This window comes from Pseudophryne corroboree, chromosome 12, assembly GCF_028390025.1.
Source record: "Pseudophryne corroboree isolate aPseCor3 chromosome 12, aPseCor3.hap2, whole genome shotgun sequence".
Classification (NCBI taxonomy): Eukaryota; Metazoa; Chordata; class Amphibia; order Anura; family Myobatrachidae; genus Pseudophryne; species Pseudophryne corroboree.
This window is the reverse complement of record NC_086455.1, coordinates 164182796-164203612: the sequence shown is the minus strand read 5'-3', so window position 1 is coordinate 164203612 and position 20817 is coordinate 164182796. Positions and strand designations below refer to the sequence as shown.

General features: G+C 45.5%; 1 protein-coding gene across 3 annotated transcripts in view; it reads left to right on the top strand.

Annotated features, from left to right (window-relative positions):
• FRMD6 (FERM domain containing 6) overlaps positions 1-20817 on the top strand; it is a 325186-nt gene that overhangs the window by 156546 nt on the left and 147823 nt on the right. For all 3 annotated transcript variants that reach the window (XR_010190521.1, XM_063948409.1, XM_063948408.1), the window contains 2 exons: positions 16132-16384; positions 17149-17239. Coding sequence is in view for 2 of the 3 variants with exons in the window: in XM_063948409.1 (XP_063804479.1) it covers positions 16286-16384; positions 17149-17239 (190 nt within the window). In the remaining variant the exon portion in view is untranslated. The remainder of the gene's footprint in view (positions 1-16131; positions 16385-17148; positions 17240-20817) is intronic.

The window sequence follows — 20817 nt, the reverse complement described above, 5'->3', positions numbered from 1 at the left end:
CAGTGGTCAGGTCATGTGGGGGTGTAGTGTCCTATGTCTGTATAGGGTGTAATAGATGTATTATGGTCATGGCCAGCGGTCAGGTCATGTTGGGGGTGTAGTGTCCTATGTCTGTACAGGGTGTAATAGATGTATTATGGTCAGGTCATGTTGGGGGTGTAGTGTCCTATGTCTGTATAGGGTGTAATAGATGTATTATGGTCATGTCCAGCGGTCAGGTCATGTTGGGGGTGTAGTGTCCGATGTCTGTATAGGGTGTAATAGATGTATTATGGTCACGTCCAGTGGTCAGGTCATGTTGGGGGTGTAGTGTCCTATGCCTGCATAGGGTGTAATAGATGTATTATGGTCATGTCCAGTGGTCAGGTCATGTTGGGGGTGTAGTGTCCTATGTCTGTATAGTGTGTAATAGATGTATTATGGTCAGTGGTCAGGTCATGTTGGGGTGTAGCGTCCTATGTCTGTATAGGGTGTAATAGATGTATTATGGTCATGTTGGGGGTGTAGTGTCCTATGTCTGTATAGAGTGTAATAGATGTATTATGGTCAGTGGTCAGGTCATGTTGGGGTGTAGCGTCCTATGTCTGTATAGGGTGTAATAGATGTATTATGGTCATGTTGGGGGTGTAGTGTCCTATGTCTGTATAGGGTGTAATAGATGTGTTATGGTCATGGCCAGTGGTCAGGTCATGTGGGGGTGTAGTGTCCTATGTCTGTATAGGGTGTAATAGATGTATTATGGTCATGTCCAGCGGTCAGGTCATGTTGGGGGTGTAGTGTCCGATGTCTGTATAGGGTGTAATAGATGTATTATGGTCACGTCCAGTGGTCAGGTCATGTTGGGGGTGTAGTGTCCTATGCCTGCATAGGGTGTAATAGATGTGTTATGGTCATGGCCAGTGGTCAGGTCATGTGGGGGTGTAGTGTCCTATGTCTGTATAGGGTGTAGTTGATGTATTATGGTCATGTTGGGGGGTCATGAAGGAGCTCCCGGAGCTATACAATTCAGCACAATGTTATTCCCGACAAGAGCATTTTTCCTGGGGTGCGAGCAGAAATCTGACAAAACTACTGGCGCAATGCTGTTTCTCGTGACTAAACACTGAGAATGGTGGTTCTCGTGACTAAACACCATGTTTAAGGAGCAAGAACCGGCATTCTCTGACATAACATCGCACTGAAATGAATAACAACGTGAGCTCCTTCCCGACGCTATTCAATTTACGCTGAGTTAGAATTGTATTATGCTATTGTCCAGTCACCGGAAATTGTATTCAAACATTGGCATGTATGTAGTATCTCTGCTGTAGCCAGTGTTCAATTCTTCTGTATAATGACTGGAGAGCTGGCCATCAATTCAAAGTACAGGATAGAGAACAATTAACTTGACTATCCCCAAAAATTTAATAACTGTTTAGGGGCAATTTATCTTACCCTATGGGGTCGATTCAATTCACTGACAGTTGAATAGCGCCGGGAATTAGCTCCAAGTGCTATTTAATTCAGCTCAAAGTCGGTGAATGCCCGTTCTCCCGGACTTAACAGGTTGATTTGTCGGGAGAACGGGCATTCTCCGACTTAACCCCTCCGCCGCGATGCTGATTCCCGAAAGAATCAGCCTCGCGCCGGCTGCGCGGCAGCACTTTTGTCGCATTTTCTCTCTCATCCCCCAGGGAGTGAGAGAAGAATTCCCGACAATTGAGTGTCACTTGGTGCTGTATTGAATAGCGCCGGGAGCTAATTCCCAGCGCTATTCAACTGTCTGTGAATTGAATCGACCCCAATGACGTTGTCTTGGTAACCTGCCAGTCCTATGAATATTCCACCCTAGCCATATGGCACCTTGCAGGTACAGCCACGAGCATCAGGCAGGTGCGTCGCTTGTACCAATAGCGTCTAGAAATTAGATCCCATTCAGATGACTATAAGTCGTCGGTGACATAAAGTACTATTGTGTGTTAATTTCCCCTCTTAAGCAATGGTGGAGAGAGTTGTTTTCCGGCTGTCGTCTTCTGAGCGGCCCATTAAGCAGAGGCACAGTGATTTAAGTCTCTCGCTGCTCAATCCAGACTAATGTCTCTGCGCAGTTAATTCCCCACGCTGGCACTTTTTTTCCTGGGAACATTTTGCTTAACACATCACAAATAAGAGAGAAACTTTCACGCTTACTCTTTAAGTCTGACATGTCTCCAGATTGCAGTAATTGGCGGAATGGAAAAAGCTGGCTTTTGAGTTTTATACTTTCCATATATTAAGATGATATCGTCTGATTATTCACAGTTCTGTAAGTGCTGGTTGATGATGGAATCCCGACATTACTAGTTGTTTACTGAGATCAGACTCGAAGAGATTTAAAATAAATGCATTACACCCTTGTCTGCGGAAATGTATTGCGTAGATAAGCCACGTGAATGCTGCAAATTGTCCTGATGTGGTTGAGCGTATTACCTAATGACCCAACCAAAATCAACTAGTTCCGTTATCAGGAGCGTTATTTTATGTCGGCAGACGTTGCAATCGGTCCCTTTTTAAAGTTCCAATGTCAAATCGTTCAATCCAACAAATAAAAAAATAAAAAATACTTCCAAATATTACCTTATATGTAAACTTAGTGGAACGAATAGCAAAGACAAAACCTAAAGCTGATTACGCGTAACGATGACTATCTGGTACTATCTGGTGGAAAATAGTTTTCTTGCGTCTACGTTGGGACCGGACATATACCTAAAACCAGGTAAAACCTACTCTAGTTAAGGGCGGGAGACTCCTACTTTTTCAGGTGTGTTCCCCAGATCCCTGGAAGCGGGGGCAGTTCTCCCACATCCCGCCACTGCCGAGTCTAGTGGGCAGGATGAGGAGACAATATTCGGAATCGTGGGACCTTCGGGATAAGCAGGGGCCGTTATGGTGTGATTCCAGAAGAAACGCGTCAATATAGCACCGGTCCTTTCCCTTAGACCCGCAGTTTATACCATTTGGCCATGACAGCGGCAGGGCCTAGTAATGTGAAGACTCTGGTTCTACCCTCTGTGTGGTCATCTGCTTCTCTTGTTCATGCTACTCCCAAGAGTGGGGATGAGAAGTCAGCAAGCATGCCATAATGACTTTGATTTTCCACTTAGCCGTAACCCATGATCAGTCATTAACCAATCGGAACTTTCTTCCAGCTAACCAGGTTAGGCTTATAAAACTAACTGTCTGATTGGCTGTAGGTTACCGCACAGGTTTCATGTTCTTTGCACTATATTATCTGAGTGGCTCAAACTATCTCCTCTGTGATACTGAGGATACCTGTACGACGTACGTACCTTCAGCACTTCTTAGAGTGCACCAGTTGCCTGATCCATGTGGTCTCAATTGTGGTTCTCGTTTGGTCGACAGTCTTCTTGTCAACTTGAGAATGTCACCATGATCATAATACATGGTGATGAAGTGTCGACATGTTAGAATGTCGCCATATTGTCCCTGGTGGGCCAGCGGTCACTTACCTGCTCCTGACGGCTGCAGCGGCTGCTGGGTAAGGCCTCTGGTGGTCCAGCGTTCCATTGAGTATACCTTCCGTATCACTAATTCCCTCCCCTCCACACAGCCTAACCATGATCCCACCCACCCGTAGCCTCATCCTAATTCACATGTTGGCATTCTGAGAACGTCGACGCATTGCTTGTCAACATTCTAACAATGTCAGCATTGTAAATGTCAACAGTCTGGTGTCGACATTGGACCCTATTCAGTAGGTATTGCAAATTCTGCTAAAAAGCAGAATTTGCAATCCGTTCTTTTGCCCAGCAGGCTACCCGCCACCCACCTATTGCAACTGCGCACTAATTGTGATCGCGACGCGATTAGTACGTGGTCGCAGAAACTAGGGAAGCCTCCTGCCGGCGCAGCCTGGCTGTGACGGCAGGAGTCCCGCAGCCATTTTTTTTCGATGGGACTTCACACAGCCGTCCTGTACACGCAGCCGTCCCGCCCCCATTTTTCCCACGCCGCCCCTGCAACGGTCCACAAGCGCCCTCCGCCTGCCTTTGCAGTAAATGCGCCCCGACCGCATTAACTGCATGCGCAGGATGGGACCTGCGCAAGCGCGCGGCACCCCATCTCAGAAATTTGCATTTGCGAAGCGACCGGAATAAGGCCCATTGTCCATATTGACCTAATGACTACTTCCCTATATTATGAGCTGAACCAGCGTTCATGAGCATACAGCCTTTCCCAGACACTAGGGTCATGTCTAAATCATTAGGATCAGCTCCTGACCTGGCCACGCCGCATATAGGTGGTCATTTTTCGTTTGCTGCGCAGCGTTCAGGCAAAAAAATCGGCACTTCTGCGCATGCGGCGCAATGTACTATTGCAGCGAACGATGTAGTTTTGCACAGGGTCTAGCTAAGCTTTTCAGTCGTACTGCTGACTGCAGAGTGATTGACAGGAAGTGGGCGTTTCTGGGTGTCAACTGACCGTTTTCATGGAGTGTTCAGAAAAATGCAGGCGTGCCAGGAAAAACGCAGGCGTGGCTGGGCGAACGCAGGGCGTGTTCGTGACGTCAAAACAGGAACTGAATAGTCTGAAGTGATCGCAAGCGCTGAGTAGGTTTTGAGCTACTCTGAAACTGCACAAAAAAACGTAGTAGCCGCTCTGCGATCCTTTCATTCACACTTCTGCTAAGCTAAAATACACTCCCAGAGGGCGGCGGCATAGCGTTTGCACGGCTGCTAAAAACTGCTAGCGAGCGAACAACTCGGAATGACCACCATAGAACCTCACAACATTCCTAACTGAGAAGTCAGGACAAGTTGGATCAAGCCAGTGGCTCCTCCCGACATGCACGTAGCTGGGAGGAGTGTTGGATGGTTTTAGCTATAGCACTAATGGGTGGGGTGTAACTTGTTGTCATGTCTACCTGGATGATAGGTCTACATTATGAACTGGTGGTCTAGTGGCCTCAGACCTTCTCCCAGCGACAGCAGCGTCGTCTTCCGGGTTCTGTTTGGCCATGTGACAGTCAATTCTGGCACAGACCTGCAGCACTCCAGTGAGTATTTCTCTCCCTATCCCTGTCCCTCCCCCTGGTGCCTAACCCTTACCTTCCCCAGCAGCCTAACCCTAAGCATCCTAGTGGCAACCTCAGAATGTTGACATTTCAGATGCTGACATTGTGAACCTGTCAACAGTTTGGGGATGTCAACATGACAACCGTTGACATGGTTATGGAATGCAGGTCGCATAGCATCTGCGTCTTTGTACGACATTATTGTAGGGATAGACAAGACGCCTGTCTCGCTGTTGAGACCTCCGATGTGGAGAGGTATGTAGTACTGAGGGACCTTCCACACTCTCCTGGCAGTTCCCCTCCCTTGTGTCCCTAATTCACTTTCTTTATTGAAGAGGCTGTGCATTCACTTAGGGCTTCATCATCACAGCTAGCTGTAGTAGTATCCTAGGTAGGACCTCACTCCATGCACAAATCCCCTGAGCTTGGTCCGGCACGGATAAGTCTGATGGTTTTGCATCCCGTTTAAGGTAGCATTCCATTTGTTTCTTGCCTTAAGGGGTCAAATACGAGAACACTAGTTATGTAATATGGGTTGGTCGTTCTCTAACTGCTTGTTCTGGCAATGGACCCAGGGGACTGGAGGCTGGGTGTGTCCAGCAGATGTTCCACTTGTGTGGGATACCAGACGCAGGGGAGGGGACAGGCCGCAATAACCATGACTCAATGGATTTGGCACGGAAGGTTTAGACGTGGCTGTATGTGGAGTAACGATCTCACAATGCCAGTCCTTATGCGTACCTCCCAAAATGTGAACATGCCGGATCGGGAGAAAACCAGCCTTACCCCCATATTGACCCAAAACGTGACTTTGGTAATGCTCCGCCTGTTTGCCATATAATTTACACCTCTTTGATGGACCCCATTATCAGAAAGCCACATTATTTGGAGTCTAGAATAATGTTTTTTTCCCCCCCTGTTCCATTTTTATTTTCCATGGTTTACAGTAGCCGCGGTCGTCATAAACACCCGGCCTTGAGATGCTTTATAATATAGAGATTTAATGTGTTAAACCAATACTGACTAAAGCGTTTCCAATGTCATGTCCTACACCTCTCTTCTGTCGGTGTCCTCCCTTCTCCATCGCACCTCGCATTTCTCCTCACCCTTTAGACTGTAAGCTCCTGGACCTCTTCCTTGAGTGTTTGTCACCTTGTGGCTTGGTTGTAGGGAAGCCTCTAAATATTATACAACGCACTGCAATATTTAGCTGCTTTATAAATACTTCATAAATAAAAGTGGAACCAAAACTAAGATATATTGTGATATGAAGGGAATTATAACATTGATTAAGAGTTCCTCATTGCATGCTGCCGAGTGCTGACATATTTGCATGAAAGTCCCTCCCACATTTATAGGCACTGACTTTGTGGGCAGCAGTGCACGCTGGAGCAGACTGACTATTAACATTATTTTTTGCGGAGCTAGACATAAGCAAAAATATAAACACACACACACACACACACACACACACACACACACACACACACACACACACACACGTTTCAGACATTGCCATTTCTACAAAATATTTGTGTGTGTGTGTGAAGCAGTACCAGTGAAATAACTTGCTATGCAATTCACCTATGGGAACAAATCACCAGTGGACTTAACAAGTGAAGGGAGGCAGAAGCGTCCCACTTTTATCCACGTATCCTGAGTTAATAAGAATAAAGCTTAGCAAGTGATTGCAGAGATTCTGGTATAGCTAATGTAAATCACTTTTATATAATTGGGGGAGATGTATCAAGCTTTGGAGAGAGATACAGTGGAGAGGTTATGCAAAACTATTTGCTAAGAGAGTGTCATCCACAGGGTGTATTGTTGCCCGGGTGACAGGGGGTGTACAGTGTAGGAAAGAAGAAACAGCCGGGGAAATTTACGCCTTAATCTCCCAATCACCTTATGTGTCCAGGAGTGCCAAGGCTAGTGCTGCCCCCCCACACACCACCAGTTGAAGCCCTGCGCCAAGGCTTGACACATCTCAACCCTGGCGGTTTATTTACGAAGAGTCAAGCTGTAAAACCCGACACTTCTGAGCGTGTTTATTCCCGATTTTTAAAAGGGCAATGCTTTTACATGCTGTGTGTCTTGCTAATATAACCGTTGCCCTTTTTAAAAATCGTACATAAACTCGACTCTTCGTAAATAAACCCCCATTGTATTTAAATAAAAGCATAACTGTCAGCGCGATAATGCAAACATTCACAACTCCCATCATCGAATATATACATCCAAGTGCTAACTCCTGGAATCATCTTGAAACAAATCGTGTCAAATCTTTCCACGCCGTCTGCAAAAGGTGCTCTAAGTTCTGCGCATGAGGCTGCGTCCTGTACAGATATCAGAAGCTGTTTCATGGACGATGCTTAATACTTCAGAAGCATTTTTCCTCACGTAATCGCCGCCCACCTGGTATTTATTTCTGCAGACCAGTAGAATGCAATTAGACATAATGTGTGGAGTGATGGAAAGGTTGTCATTTTCTATCAAACGTGGCAAACCCTCTGTGCCGTGCATTGTGTGTTCTGTAGTATGTGGCTGGGGAAAATGTTCCATGTACGTCTCTGTGAATAAAGTCCTGTAGAGCTGGACTAGAACTCCTTAATAAAGCAGCCTCGCGTGTGGCCCTCTGTCAGTCACGGAAACACGGATGCATTTATAGAACGGCAACAGGGAACTTAAAGTCACGACTGTTCTTACTTCTGTGCGTGTGTCTCAAATTGGAATGATTGTATAAGATAAAGGTAACAAAAACCACTGTGGTAGGCTTCAAGAAGAATGTTTCAATTTGTCATGTTGAGGTGGTTTATGTTTTTCAAGCTCCTTTTGATGGTTTATAATTCTGAACAGTTTAATAGATTACCATGACAACCACAGACACATGATGTAGTGAGCAGAGAGGCTTTGGAACACTCCTCTTAGCCCTGTGTACTGGAATATATAACCCCCTTCTCATATGACATACTGAGAGCTGGGACCGTATGTCTGTATATCTAGCAGACATATTTTTTAACCTCCAGAGAGATATTGAGAAGGAGGTAATCCTTTGTGTGCTGCATGTTTAAAAGGTACTTAACGTGCTCTTTGACTTTGATAGAATATAAATGAATACTTGACTACCTGGTATTATTGGCAAATGAGCAAGATGGCATCACCACTTTATTACAGATCTTGTGTGCTTGAAGATGGCAGTGCACTGTTCCTCACCAGTCTTATTAATGCCTGGAAGACTCCACTATCTATATTAATGGTACACATTTATACAGTGTGGTTACATTACATAATAAAAAATGACTTGTGTATCAAGACCGGAGAAAGATAAAGCAGAGAAGTTGGTCAAATAAACCAATCAGCTTATGTTACTTATCTACAGTGCTTAAAGTGGTCCTAGAGAGGTGGTGGAACTCACCTCCCCCCGGCACCCATGCAATAAAGGTATTGCCCCCAAAGGGGGTGTGGTCTCAAAAAGGGGCGTGGTCACACAATAGTAATAATGCCCACAGTAGTAGCACCCCTAATACACATAATGCCCACAGTAGTAGCTCCCCGTAAAACACAATGCCCACAGTAGTAGTGCTCCTTATGCAATGTCCACTATACTGGTAGTGCCCACAGTGTTAGTGCCCCTTATATAGAGCCCATAGTAGTGGTGCCCCTTATGTCCCCAGTGGTGATGCCCCTTATGAAGTGCCCCCTTTACAATGCCCTCATTAGTAGTGCCCCCATTAGTAATGCCCTTAATGGTAATGCCCCTGGTGTAGTATTGCCCCCAGTAGTAATGTTGCCTGTAGTAATGCCCCCTGTAGTTTAGCCCCAGTAGTTATGCCCCCAGTGGTAATGCCCCTGCAGTTATGACCCAAGTAGTTTACCCCACTTTAGTTTAGCCTCCCAGTGATAACGCCCCCAGTAGTTTAGCCCATGTCCCAGTAGTTTAGCCCATGTAGTTTGCCCCATGTAGTTTAGCCCCCAGTGGTAATGCCCCCTGTAGTTTAGCGCCCGTGCTGTTATTCCCCCAGTAGTTTAGCCCCCCCCGTAGTAATGCCCCCAGTAGTTTAGCCCCCCCCCCTCCCGTAGTAATGCCCCTAGTAGTTTAGGCCCTGTAGTTTGCCCCAAGTAGTAATGCCCCAAGTAGTAATGCCCCCAAATAGTAATGCCCCCAGTAGTTTAGCCCCTGTAGTAATGCCCCAGTAGTAATGTCCCCTTATAGTTTGCCCCCATGTTATTTAGCCCCCCCATGTAGTAATGCCCCCAGTAGTTTAGCCCCTATAGTTATTCCCCCAGTAGTTATGCCCCCCCTGTAGTTATGCCCCGCCCCCCCTGTAGTTATGCCCCATGTCGTTTAGCCCCCATGTCGTTATGCCCACTTGTAGTTTAGCCCTCAAGTAGTAATGCCCCCAGTAGTTTAGCCCCTGTAGGTATGCCCCCAGTAGTTTGCCCCCAAGTAGTAATGCCCCTGTAGTTATGCCCACTGTAGTAATGCCCCTGTAGTTATGCCCTCAGTAGTAATGCGCCCCTGTAGTTATGCCCCCAGTAGTAATGTGCCCCAGTAGTTAGCCCCCTTGTAGTTTGCTCCCAGTAGTTTGCCCCCAGTGGCTAGCCCCCCCTGTAGCTTGCCCCCAGTAGACGCGCTGCTAATACACTCACACATATGTTTAAAAAAAACAAAGCACCATACTTACCAAGCCCCACTCCCGCGTCCGACCGCTGCAGTCCTCCTGGCGTCCGCTCCCCAGCACTATGTAAAGACGTCATGACGTCTCTCCCATAGTGCGCTCTGACAGAGCCAGAAGCCGGAGCTCAGTAGTGAGCTTCTGCCTCTAGCTTCCACTGTGGAGAGAGAGCCGGGCGCCCGCTGGTAACACAATCTCAGCGGGCGCCCAGTATCTCCCTGCGGAGTCGGGCACACATCGGGTTAGGTGAGCCGGAGGAGGCGGAACTGCGTTCTGCCCCGTTCCAGCTCACTTTAACCCCTGCTTATCTAGCATAGTCTTTGAAATGACCATTAGATTCTGATTGGTTGCTTTGGGCACCTACTCCATGTGATATCTCTCAAAGGCTTTCTACATCTAATATTGAAACTAAACTGGATAATACTGCTGCCGTACAGTTCCAGCATGTCACTATATTTTCCATGCGGGTAACTAATATTCCCATAATGACATGGACTGAATATGTTTGTAATGGGTCAGAGGTTGAATAATGCAGTTGCTCTGACGCCAGCAGCCAAATACTGTTGTATATTCGGAGCAATGTGAAGGTACCGGATTTAGGACAAAGCCCACCTTTATTCTCGGACCACCTTAAACACAGTGCTCCCACAGATAAACAGAAATGAGCCTTATAATCGCACATTTATTGAAAGGTAGTGTAACAACAACACCAGCCTCCTAGGTAACATCACACAATCAGCAAAGTGGCTTTTAACAACAACAATGTCATAATTAACACATTGAAAACCAGTCTCCCCAGAAGTCCCAGCAGAGCGCCCGAAACTCATCAGAGGCAGCTACTCTAGTTTAATACAGCTCCTACCAGGATCTCCAATGAACAGCTCCAACAGACTCAGATAAACAGCTACAGTAGACTCTTCAAGGTCCCAGCTACATGGCCACAGCTCTTCACCAACGTGATGGGGTCCCAGCAACTATACCCTTTCATCTGCAGCTTACAGGGATAAGCCAGAGGACTTCCCAGCACCTTCAGAACACCTGCTGCCTGGGCTCTGTAACCCCTGTTAGCTAAAAGAGTTATTGCTGCCTCTCACTTCTCTGTAGCTGCTAAACACACACTGCTTCCGGGGGCTTTCGGCAACACATGAGTTGGAAAGACTGACACACCTTCCCCCAGCACCTGACACCTTTTAAAACCACATTAAGACATGACTAGGGATATGTTTGTTTCACAGGACCAGCAAAAACAGGAAATCCTACAGGAGAATACTGGGAGATGTAGCCCTACTGGGTATTAATGCTTCAACAAGAAATCACAAAAGAGTATACTGGGAGAAATATATACTGGAAGTGAAACCAGACAGTAACTGCTGTGGAGACAACAAGTCCCAGCACAGTCTTTACACAGAGGAGAGACCAGCCAGACCGACGAGCTTCGTTTTAGATCAAATTAGTAACAAAAAGACACCCTCCGTAGCAGTCTAAACCCTCATAACGTATATACCAGAGAAAAAGAATAACTGAGAGAACTGCATCTGGTATACAGAATAAAATCAAATTTGTACTATACGTTTAGTCATAGAAAAATGGGGACACGTCCGTAGACAAACGAGCAGCTTCTCTAACACCGGTTTTCACTGCACTTCAAACACTCCAGGTCATATGCGAGGCCTGAAAACGTGCAGTGAACAGTAAGGGAGTACAGCTTTGCCAAAGTAATTTCAAAGACGGATGCCATAAGTTATACAGTACTTGATGCAGATGTTTTCAGTATCTTCTAATTGGCCATGACTGGGGATGTGAGAGCTGCTGTCTTTGAACTGAAGATCATGAATATTGCAGCATGTGCATAATCCTGGACGTATGCATGTAGTAATGAGGTGTCCTGCTATGTTAAAGAGACAATGGGTGGCTTTGTGCAAGTTATTTAGAATAATGGCAGCGGAAGGCTGGCAAGTTCCGGAACTGGGGGTTAAAATAAACGGCTCACGGTAGCACTAAAGGGGTATCAGAAGAAGGGCAGACACCTAGGAGGAGCTGGGCGTTGGGGCAACCGGCTCATCCTGATTAAGACTATTGCCCAATGCCCACATTTATCAAGCCGTGGAGTGGTTGGTTCACTGTGCAATTTATCACTCTCCAAGGCCTGATAAATCTGGGGATAAATTTGCTCTCCTGGAATCTGCGAGTTATTCTGCCCGGTGACTACAGCTATGGGCCTGGTATACATAGTAAGTGGCCACATAGCTGATGCACACAGGACCGGATGGCTTACAGAGAAGAGTACAGGCTGCAGACCTCATCTGTAGCAACAAGAGCACCCGAGACCCGACTCCCCTCCTCTCCTGAATGAGTAAGACCATTGTTAGCCAATGCATGCATCATCCATAAAATGTCTGGCACATATGTGCAATGGAGACGACGTGACGTGTGTGGGGCAGTGACTGGGGCGTTCTGAACGATTGCTGTGTTCTGAAATCATTTGAGCATAATAACTAAAATATCATTACAGATTGGTTGCAGGAATAATTTGATGTATAGTGTAACTGGTGCGTTTTATATATCTGCCGGTAGTGTGCTGAGTGCTGTACTACTTCTATACTAATATGTACACAGTAGGTCCATATTATTCAAGTATAGGGCACAATGTAATAATAATGGTAATAACCAGGACATATATAAGTTTAGTCCTGAAATGTTCCATAGTAGCACCAATTAACCATAACGAAGGGGTGTGCCTTTGCCCAAATGAAATAAAGTAATGGAATTTAATGTAATGTATACAACTATTGGCTTGTCTACTGCGCTCCCCAGATCCTCCATAAGCCGAAACACATTGTATAATGTAACGTTAGTAACATCTGCCCTTCATATGCGTTGTCATAATGTTTACTGTATGATCCAATGACTGGCCTGTAGTTCTGTGATAGGGCAGAACTCACGGCCACGTGTTAAAGTTTCACTGACCTGCTCACTCTCAGTGTATGCCAAAACCATCTCACCAGGGCTCCTCCTGAAGGAGGGTCGTAAGTTTGACCCCTGGCCTAGAACATGGCAGTTGGGAGCTAACTTGCTGGTACCCTCATAGAGGCTCCACATTGTCCTCTCAGCGTATGTCATGGGTTTTTAGGTTCCACTAGGAGTCAATGACTGATAAAAGGTGAATGGGTAACAGGCTAACAGCAGACAGTCTACTTCTGATCAATCTAGAGCAGTGGTTTCCAAACTTTTTTGAATCACGGCGCCCTAGAGCATCAGAATTTTTTTCACGGCACCCCTAGGCCAAAATTTTCTTATTGAGAAATTTAGAAATAAATATTACATTAAGTAGATAGTGTTTATATGTCATCCTTAGGCTCAATTGTGTGGTGAGGGACAAGATTTGCTTCTGTTTGTCCCCATATTTTAGGGCGGACAGCTACTAGGACTAGTTTTGCCTATTATATTGACCATAAATAATTTGAATTGGTCCTGGACCACCAACCCAGGGCACCCCTGCAAGTGTCCCGAGGCACCCCAGGGAGCCACGGCACACAGTTTGGGAACCACTGATCTAGAGCATAGATGTGTAGCCCCATAAGTTGTGCTTAGCTTCCTCTGTTAGTTGAGCTTCCCAACTGTCCCCTTTCTAATGGAACAGTCCTTCTTCCAAAGGACCAACCCATACCGTCTGATGCTTGGGACTGTTGGGTGGTGTAACCTTCCATTTTCTGCAGTTATTTTGGTGGAAGGGAAGGACATTGAGGAACGATTAGCTCCCTTATAAAGGGATGTGACACATCCGGTGCAAGCTTACTTGGTCTCCAGTGGCGCCCACACTTTATCCCAAGACCACATGTTGGGAAGTATGAGATGTACAGTTCATTTGGTCCTATCCTTTTCTTCTTTGGTCCTGACACTTGGGGTTACAAAAGGTTGCGTGTCATTGATCTAATTACAAAAAATGAAGAAACGCGAAAGTCTTATAGGTAGCTACTTTACAGTACATGTATACGGTGTTATTAAATAATGATGATGATAATTGGCTGAAATGTAGATTATGTCTGTAGTCATTAACTAGACAAGCAATGTCAAATTGGTGATTTAGTGACCCGTATGAATGGAAATCCCTCTGTCAGGTATTAGGATATCCTGTCTGGCCTGCCTGTGAATCACTAATGTTCTGTGACTCGTGTTCTCATTCACTGACACAGTCCTCCGAGGTCACCTAGGAGTGGGTAGGAATTATTTCCAGACTTACTCTAGCTGCTCAGTCTTTGGGTACATCCTGGCACCCATTTATTTTTTCGTTGTTTTTGCAATGTATTTGATGCACTTTAACATTTAACACCTTCCCCAAACTGTTGTGCACTTGTATGAGACTCTTACAAATAAAATACCCCATCACAGTGGTTTAGCTTTTTCTTACAACCCCATTTGAGTAAATAATACCCCTTTCCGACAGAAGAAAAAACGTGGGAATTTGCCGGAGCATGGCGAGCCGACCCGTGGTCCTGCTTTTGTCGAAAAAGGTTCTGACCGGGGTTGACAGCCCTGGGTCCATGACCCTGCAGTCGACCAGGGTTATTCCTGGAACTTGTGACAGGTACGACCTGGGTCTTGGTGAACTGGGTCATGCCTAACAAGAGTTCATTGGTGGCCACAGTAGCGCTTGGAGATTACATACTCTCTAAGAGTTTGAAGACCCGGGTCTGGTATGATGTGTGACGACCCGGGAATAGCCCAGGTGTGAATGGGGGGTAAGTACTGAAATTTTGGATTTAGTCTGAGCCGGGTAGAAGCCGGGATTTATATCTGAAAGGGGTATTAGAGTTATTTTCAGTCATATGACCCGGGAATTTTCCCTGTTCAGTCCCGGGATTTTCTCCACTGATAAATCCCGGGTTTTTTACTGGGACCCCATTTCACACTACATCTGAGACCTGGGAAATTCCCAGATCGACCCCTTTCTGACATAAGCCTGCTCTGCCCTGGAAACCAGGGCAGACCAGGCTACTCTCATGTCACACACACACACACACACACACACACACACACACACACACACACACACACATCATACTCGTACATGTCTTACACACACACGTCTTACACATACACATGTCACACTCAAACACACACATACATGTGATATATACACACAGATGCCAAATTCATATACACACACACATCATACTCGTACATGTCTTACACACACGTCTTACACATGCACATGTCACACTCAAACACACACATACATGTGATATACACACAGAAGCCAAATTCATTCATACACACACACACACACACACACACACACACACACACTCTCTCACTCACCACAATAGGCCGCCTCTCTGTTTTTAGGCTGCATCGGCTGCTTCAACTACTCAGAGCAACACGGACTACAGCAGCCGGCGCACGCCTCCTCTTCACTCTGGCCCCATCCAGGCAGCCCCGCCCCTTCCACAAGTACACACGCCAATCAGGTGCGACCTGGGATCAAATTCCCGGGTTGCACCTTTTAGACCTAAGCCGGGTTGTCTACCCGGGACTTAAATTCTGGGAAAAATCCTGCTCGTTGCAGGGTCGGCCACCCGGGAACGTGTTCCTGGGTTGGGGCTTTTCACACATGCCAAAATCCCGGGTTGATGTGCGTTCATGTACAAAAACCCCGGGATTTTGGAAGATGTCTAAGAGGGGTATAAGAGAGCTGGTATAATTCTGTTTTCCTCTAATATCTGACACAGTGACATCATTCCAACCACTTTACAGAGAGGGCAGTCACACAGTAATGCAGGGTCTGGGTTCTCAAGGACAGGAACTTAAAAACTATAGGGGTATATTCAATTAGGGTCGGATCCATTCCGACATGCATTTGTCGGAATGGATCCGACAACCCCTATTCAATTCTCATCTCAATTCGACTTTTAAAAAGTCGAATTGAGATGAGGGACCCAGAGGAGGAGGGGGAATTCCTCGACTTGTCGAATATATTGAATAGGTTGGAACCCCTTTCGACCTAAAAAAAGTCGAAAACTGACATCTTTTCGACAGACTGCAGCTTTCGACGTCAATTGAATATACCCCTATGTAAATTAGAACCACGTATAAAACACTGTAAAAGATTATACAGTTGTGCCCAAATATGTCCACTGTAATTTCAGAGTAATTGTGATAAATTGTCAGACCCACCATGAATTATTCAAACTCCCTGACATTTCCTGATAAGATGAACTTTAGGAAAAATCCATAAACAGCGTGTTTTCTATATCCTATATGTGGGAATCAATAGACTGTATCACTGAGGGACTTGGCTTGCCGGGAAAGTGAATTAATGAATTGGCTGGGATGTGGCTCTGTACTAATGCGTACAGTGACCTCAGACGATTAGTTCCTTATGGTTCCTCCCCGTCTCTTTTGTAGCGATGATTCCCTAACACAGAGGAACCTTTCTCGCCTTCCCAAGATGACGGTGATGGATTCCAAGCGGCAAGTGAGCCCCGGCGATTTGATGGGTGGCAGGGGGCTTGGAGCCGCAGAGTGACCCGCCCCCCGCCAAGATCGAGGCCGGAACAAAATGAGCAAGCTCAGCTTCCAGAATAACAGAGCCATGCAGGACCGGCGGAGCGTTTGCGTGTTCCTACCCAATGATGACACCTTGAGCGTCATTATCAACGTGAGTATCTGCTGCTGAGGGTGGGGGGGTGGACGGCTGCCTCCTTGTATCACCCGACAACCTCTACACATAGCAATAGATGGAATGCCATTTAAACAAGTTTAATAGACTGGTAGTTAGTTACAAACTATCCACACCACAAAACTGGCGCTTATACACCAGCTGTAGAGAACAACTATTTCATAATCTCAGTTGACTTAGTTCTAAAAGTATAATCATTTTAATATGTACACAAGTTTTAATTATAATAAATTATTAGCCAATAAATATATAGTTCATTGTGCCCAGAACTTAAAAGCAATATTGCATCATAAATAGAATCATCTAAAAAAGGAAGTCCCGAAATTTGGAACAAGCCCTTTAATGCAGTTGGTATTGCACTTTGGGTTATTTGCGGTGAGTCCTGAGTTATGTGCTGTGAGGCCACACCCTTTCACTAGGCCACGCCCCAAATCAAACTGAGGCCACTCCCCCTTTTCTGGTTCCCACATTCTATTCATCAAATGTTGGTAGGTATGAATCGCTGTATGGGCTGCAAATAGAGTATTCTTTGATTCTTCCACCTAGTTAGTTACAAAATTGGAATTACAAGTTGTGTAAATGTCATGGGTATAAAATCACGACCAAGACTCGGAAAAGTGACCTTAATTTGAACAATCATTTTGGCATAAGAAACGGGGGCTACATAGACTTTAGTCCGTGCATTTTTCTCATGGTTTTCTGTATATGCTACTGATTGCTAAAGCCACGTGTCATTCTTCCAGGTCAAAGCACTTTGTCAGGAGTTACTGGTCCAGGTCTGCGATCTCCTCCGGTTGAAAGACTGCCATCTCTTTGGGCTCAGCGTTATCCATAGTAAGTGACCAGAGAGGTGCGTGGTGGGCTTCTTTCTAAGGCGGCAAATGTTATCAAACCAATTAAAAGGGCATTAACTGACATGAGTGTGTCCGATAAACAAATATCACTCTTGGTTAATCGGCACGTAGCAACCCTAAAGTCTGCATTGTATAGTGAAAACCGGCCACAGGCCAGAATTGAGATTATGGGCTAGATGCATCATCGCTTGGAAAGTGATAAAATGGAGAGTGAAAAAGTACCAGCCAATCAGCTCCTAACTGACATTTTTCAAACACAGCCTATGACATGGCAGTTAGGACCTGATTGGCTGGTAATTTTTCACTCTCCATTTTATCACTTTCCAAGCGATGATGCATCTAGCCCTATGGCCCAAATGTATTAAGCTTTAACAGGAGATAAAGTTGAGACACATAAGGAGAGAGAAAGTAGCAGCCAATCAGCTTCCTAACTGTCATTTTTCAAATACAAAACACAGCCTGTGACATGGCAGTTAGGAAGCTGATTGGCTGGTACTTTATCACTATTTGGGGCTAATTCAGACCTGTTCGCTCGCTAGGTTTTTTTTGCAGTCCTGCGTTTGCATAGTCGCCGCCTACAGGGGAGTGTATTTTTGCTTTGCAAGTGTGCAAACGCATGTGCAGCCGAGCGGTACAAACAAACTTTGTGCAGTCTTTGAGTAACCCACCCGCTGCGAACACTTCAGCCTGTCCTGGACCGGAGTTGACGTCAGACACCTGCCCTGCAAACGCATGGACACACCTGCGTTTTTCCAAAAACTCCCAGAAAACGGTCAGTTACCACCCACAAACGCCCTCTTTGCGACCGCCCATGCGAATGGATTCTTCGCACAAACCCATCGCTGAGCGGCGATCCGCTTTGTACCTGTGCGACGCGCCTACACATTGTGGTGCATACGCATGCGCAGTTCTGACCTGATCGCAGCACTGAAAAAAATGCTAGCGAGCGATCGGGTCTGATTGACCCCCTTTATCCGTCAATATCATTCATCACTCTGCATTCAACGCTCTGACCAATATCATCACAAATATGATTGGCCATTGATTTCACAGACTAGTTGCTGAACTCCGCGTCACTTTTTTTTTTTTCTATATGCGTTTTTACAAATCTTTACTCCATTCATTAAAATTAACAGAGTTCTACTATGGGGTATATTCAATTAATGTCGGATCCTTTCCGACATGCATTTGTCGGAAAGGATCCGACAGAGGTTATTCAATAGAACGGCCAAATCCGATATGATTTGGCTGTTCTCGACATGTCAATCCGACTTTTTACAAAGTCGGATTGACATTGTCGGAAACGGGGCCAAAACCTATCGGATTCGGCCCCCGTTTCCAACAGCAGCACGCGGATCGGCGGCTATTCCGCCGATCCGCATGCTTTCCGACAAGTCGGCTTTAGAAACATAGAATTTGACTGCAGATAAGAACCACTTGGCCCATCTAGTGTGCCCCATTTTTTTTATCTTTTAGGCAATCTCATCCCTGTTTGAACCTTAATTCTTTGTAAGGATATTCATATGCCTATCCCAAGCATGTTTAAATTGCTCTACCGTCGTAGCCTCTACCACCTCTGATTGGAGGCTATTCCACTTATCGGAAAAACTGAACCCGGATTGGATAGGTCGGAACCCCTCCTGACCTATTCCAGTCGGAAACTGCCGTCTTTCCGACAAGACGGCAGTGTCCGACTCTAATTGAATATACCCCTTAATGCCTCAGAGCTACACAGTTGCATGCAAACTTTAAAAAAAAAACATTAAAACAAGGTAATTTGCTCCTGTTTGCACTCTGTTAAAAAAATAAAAACTTTTTGAAAATTTTAGTTTTAAAATGTAAATAATGTTCACATGAAAATACAGCACTTTTATAAATGCAATGTAATTGAATCCAGATCCCAAGAAAAATGGCAGTGTACAAACAATTGCACATAGAGCTTTTCCATACACCGTCCTTCACGTTTTCCAGCAGTAAAATGTCAACCTGTAAAGATTGATGGGAGAGGCACAATTACCCCCACCTCGGCTGCCCCTGAGTTAATTACAGCTGTATTTATTTGCTGGCTGCTCCGCACACAGGTCACTGATTGCCAGTCTGGACTTGCAGAGTATGTTACTCATGCGGGCCCCCTTCTTATCACTGCACAGGATCACTCAGCCGCCTTTCCAATCATGTTAGACTGACAAGTTCAAAAACTTTTATCTTTACGTTCTAAGACTCGGAGAGATGGTATCTGTTATTTCTCACCTTCTCGTGTATCCGCTAGCCTCATGGGTGGCTGCCTGAATATAGGAATAGGTGCTTCTCGCTTATTTTATTTTTTTACATTTCAGAATCTGAAGTGCCCCCTTTGTTGGTTGGAAATGTTGGATGACAATGTGCGTTTTCACTTTCCTCCAGCTTACCCCTTGAGTGGCAGTGTTGATCTAAAGTCGCAGCTTAACACACGTGGAGTTTGGTTGTGATTAATAGGGACAGCTGAGTCAGGACTTGATAGATGTCTGCTGCGGCGCTCCCATTCCTCAGATAACGTCTCACGGGCCGCACAAGAGGGAACATCAAGAGTATGGATTTCTTTTCTATGTATTGCAGAACAGAGGCAAACAAGGTGCTTAAATAAACAGGCCGGCCTAGAGGCATCGGGGTTTTCAGGGACACAGGAGGGTTTCGGCGAGTCTCTTTGAAGGAAAGATGCATTACGAATTTTAAGTTAATTAACAGCTGGCTGCAGATGTCTCCTCATACATTGCAGCCGCGCCAAACAGCCTGACGTCTCTTTTTGCTCAAAAATGCTTCCTAGTTGCAACGCAGCATGACGAGAACGCACCAGGAGACTGTGCTGATTAATAGGATATGCGGCACTTGTGTCTGTGGCGACTGAGTCTCTGAGTCTGCGTGCGAAGTGCCATGATGCAGCGGCCTTGGCTTTTATCCATGCCAAAATCCATTGTGCTACATATACAGGTTAAGGGGCCTATTTACTAATCCTTGGAGAGCGAGAAAGTGGAGAAAGATAATGTACTAACCGACCAGCTCCTAAAGTCATTTTCAAACCCAACCTGTGATATGACAGTTAGGAGCTGATTGGCTGGTACTTTACGTTATCTCCGTCCAAGGTTTAGTAAATAGAACCCTGAATCTCTCTCCACTTTATCTCTCTCTAAGACGCACGTTAGGTGTGATGTGTACATGCCACAGGCCCAACTTGGTCATCACCAAAAGTGCTTTATGGCCTCATTTAAATCATACTCCTTTATATAATGGGGCAGATGTATTAACCTGGAGAAGGCATAAGGAAGTGATAAACCAGTGATAAGTGCAAGGGGATAAAGGCACCAGCCAATCAGATCCTAACTGTTAATTTACATATTGGAGTTGATTGGCTGGTGCCTTTATCACCTTGCACTTATCACTGGTTTATCACTTCCTTATGCCTTCTCCAGGTTAATACATCTGCCCCAGTATTAGCTATTCACACTAACCCTACTTTTATCCTCTTTGTTTTGTATTTGTGTAATGTAAGAGATTGTGGTATAATAATACTCATTTTGCAGG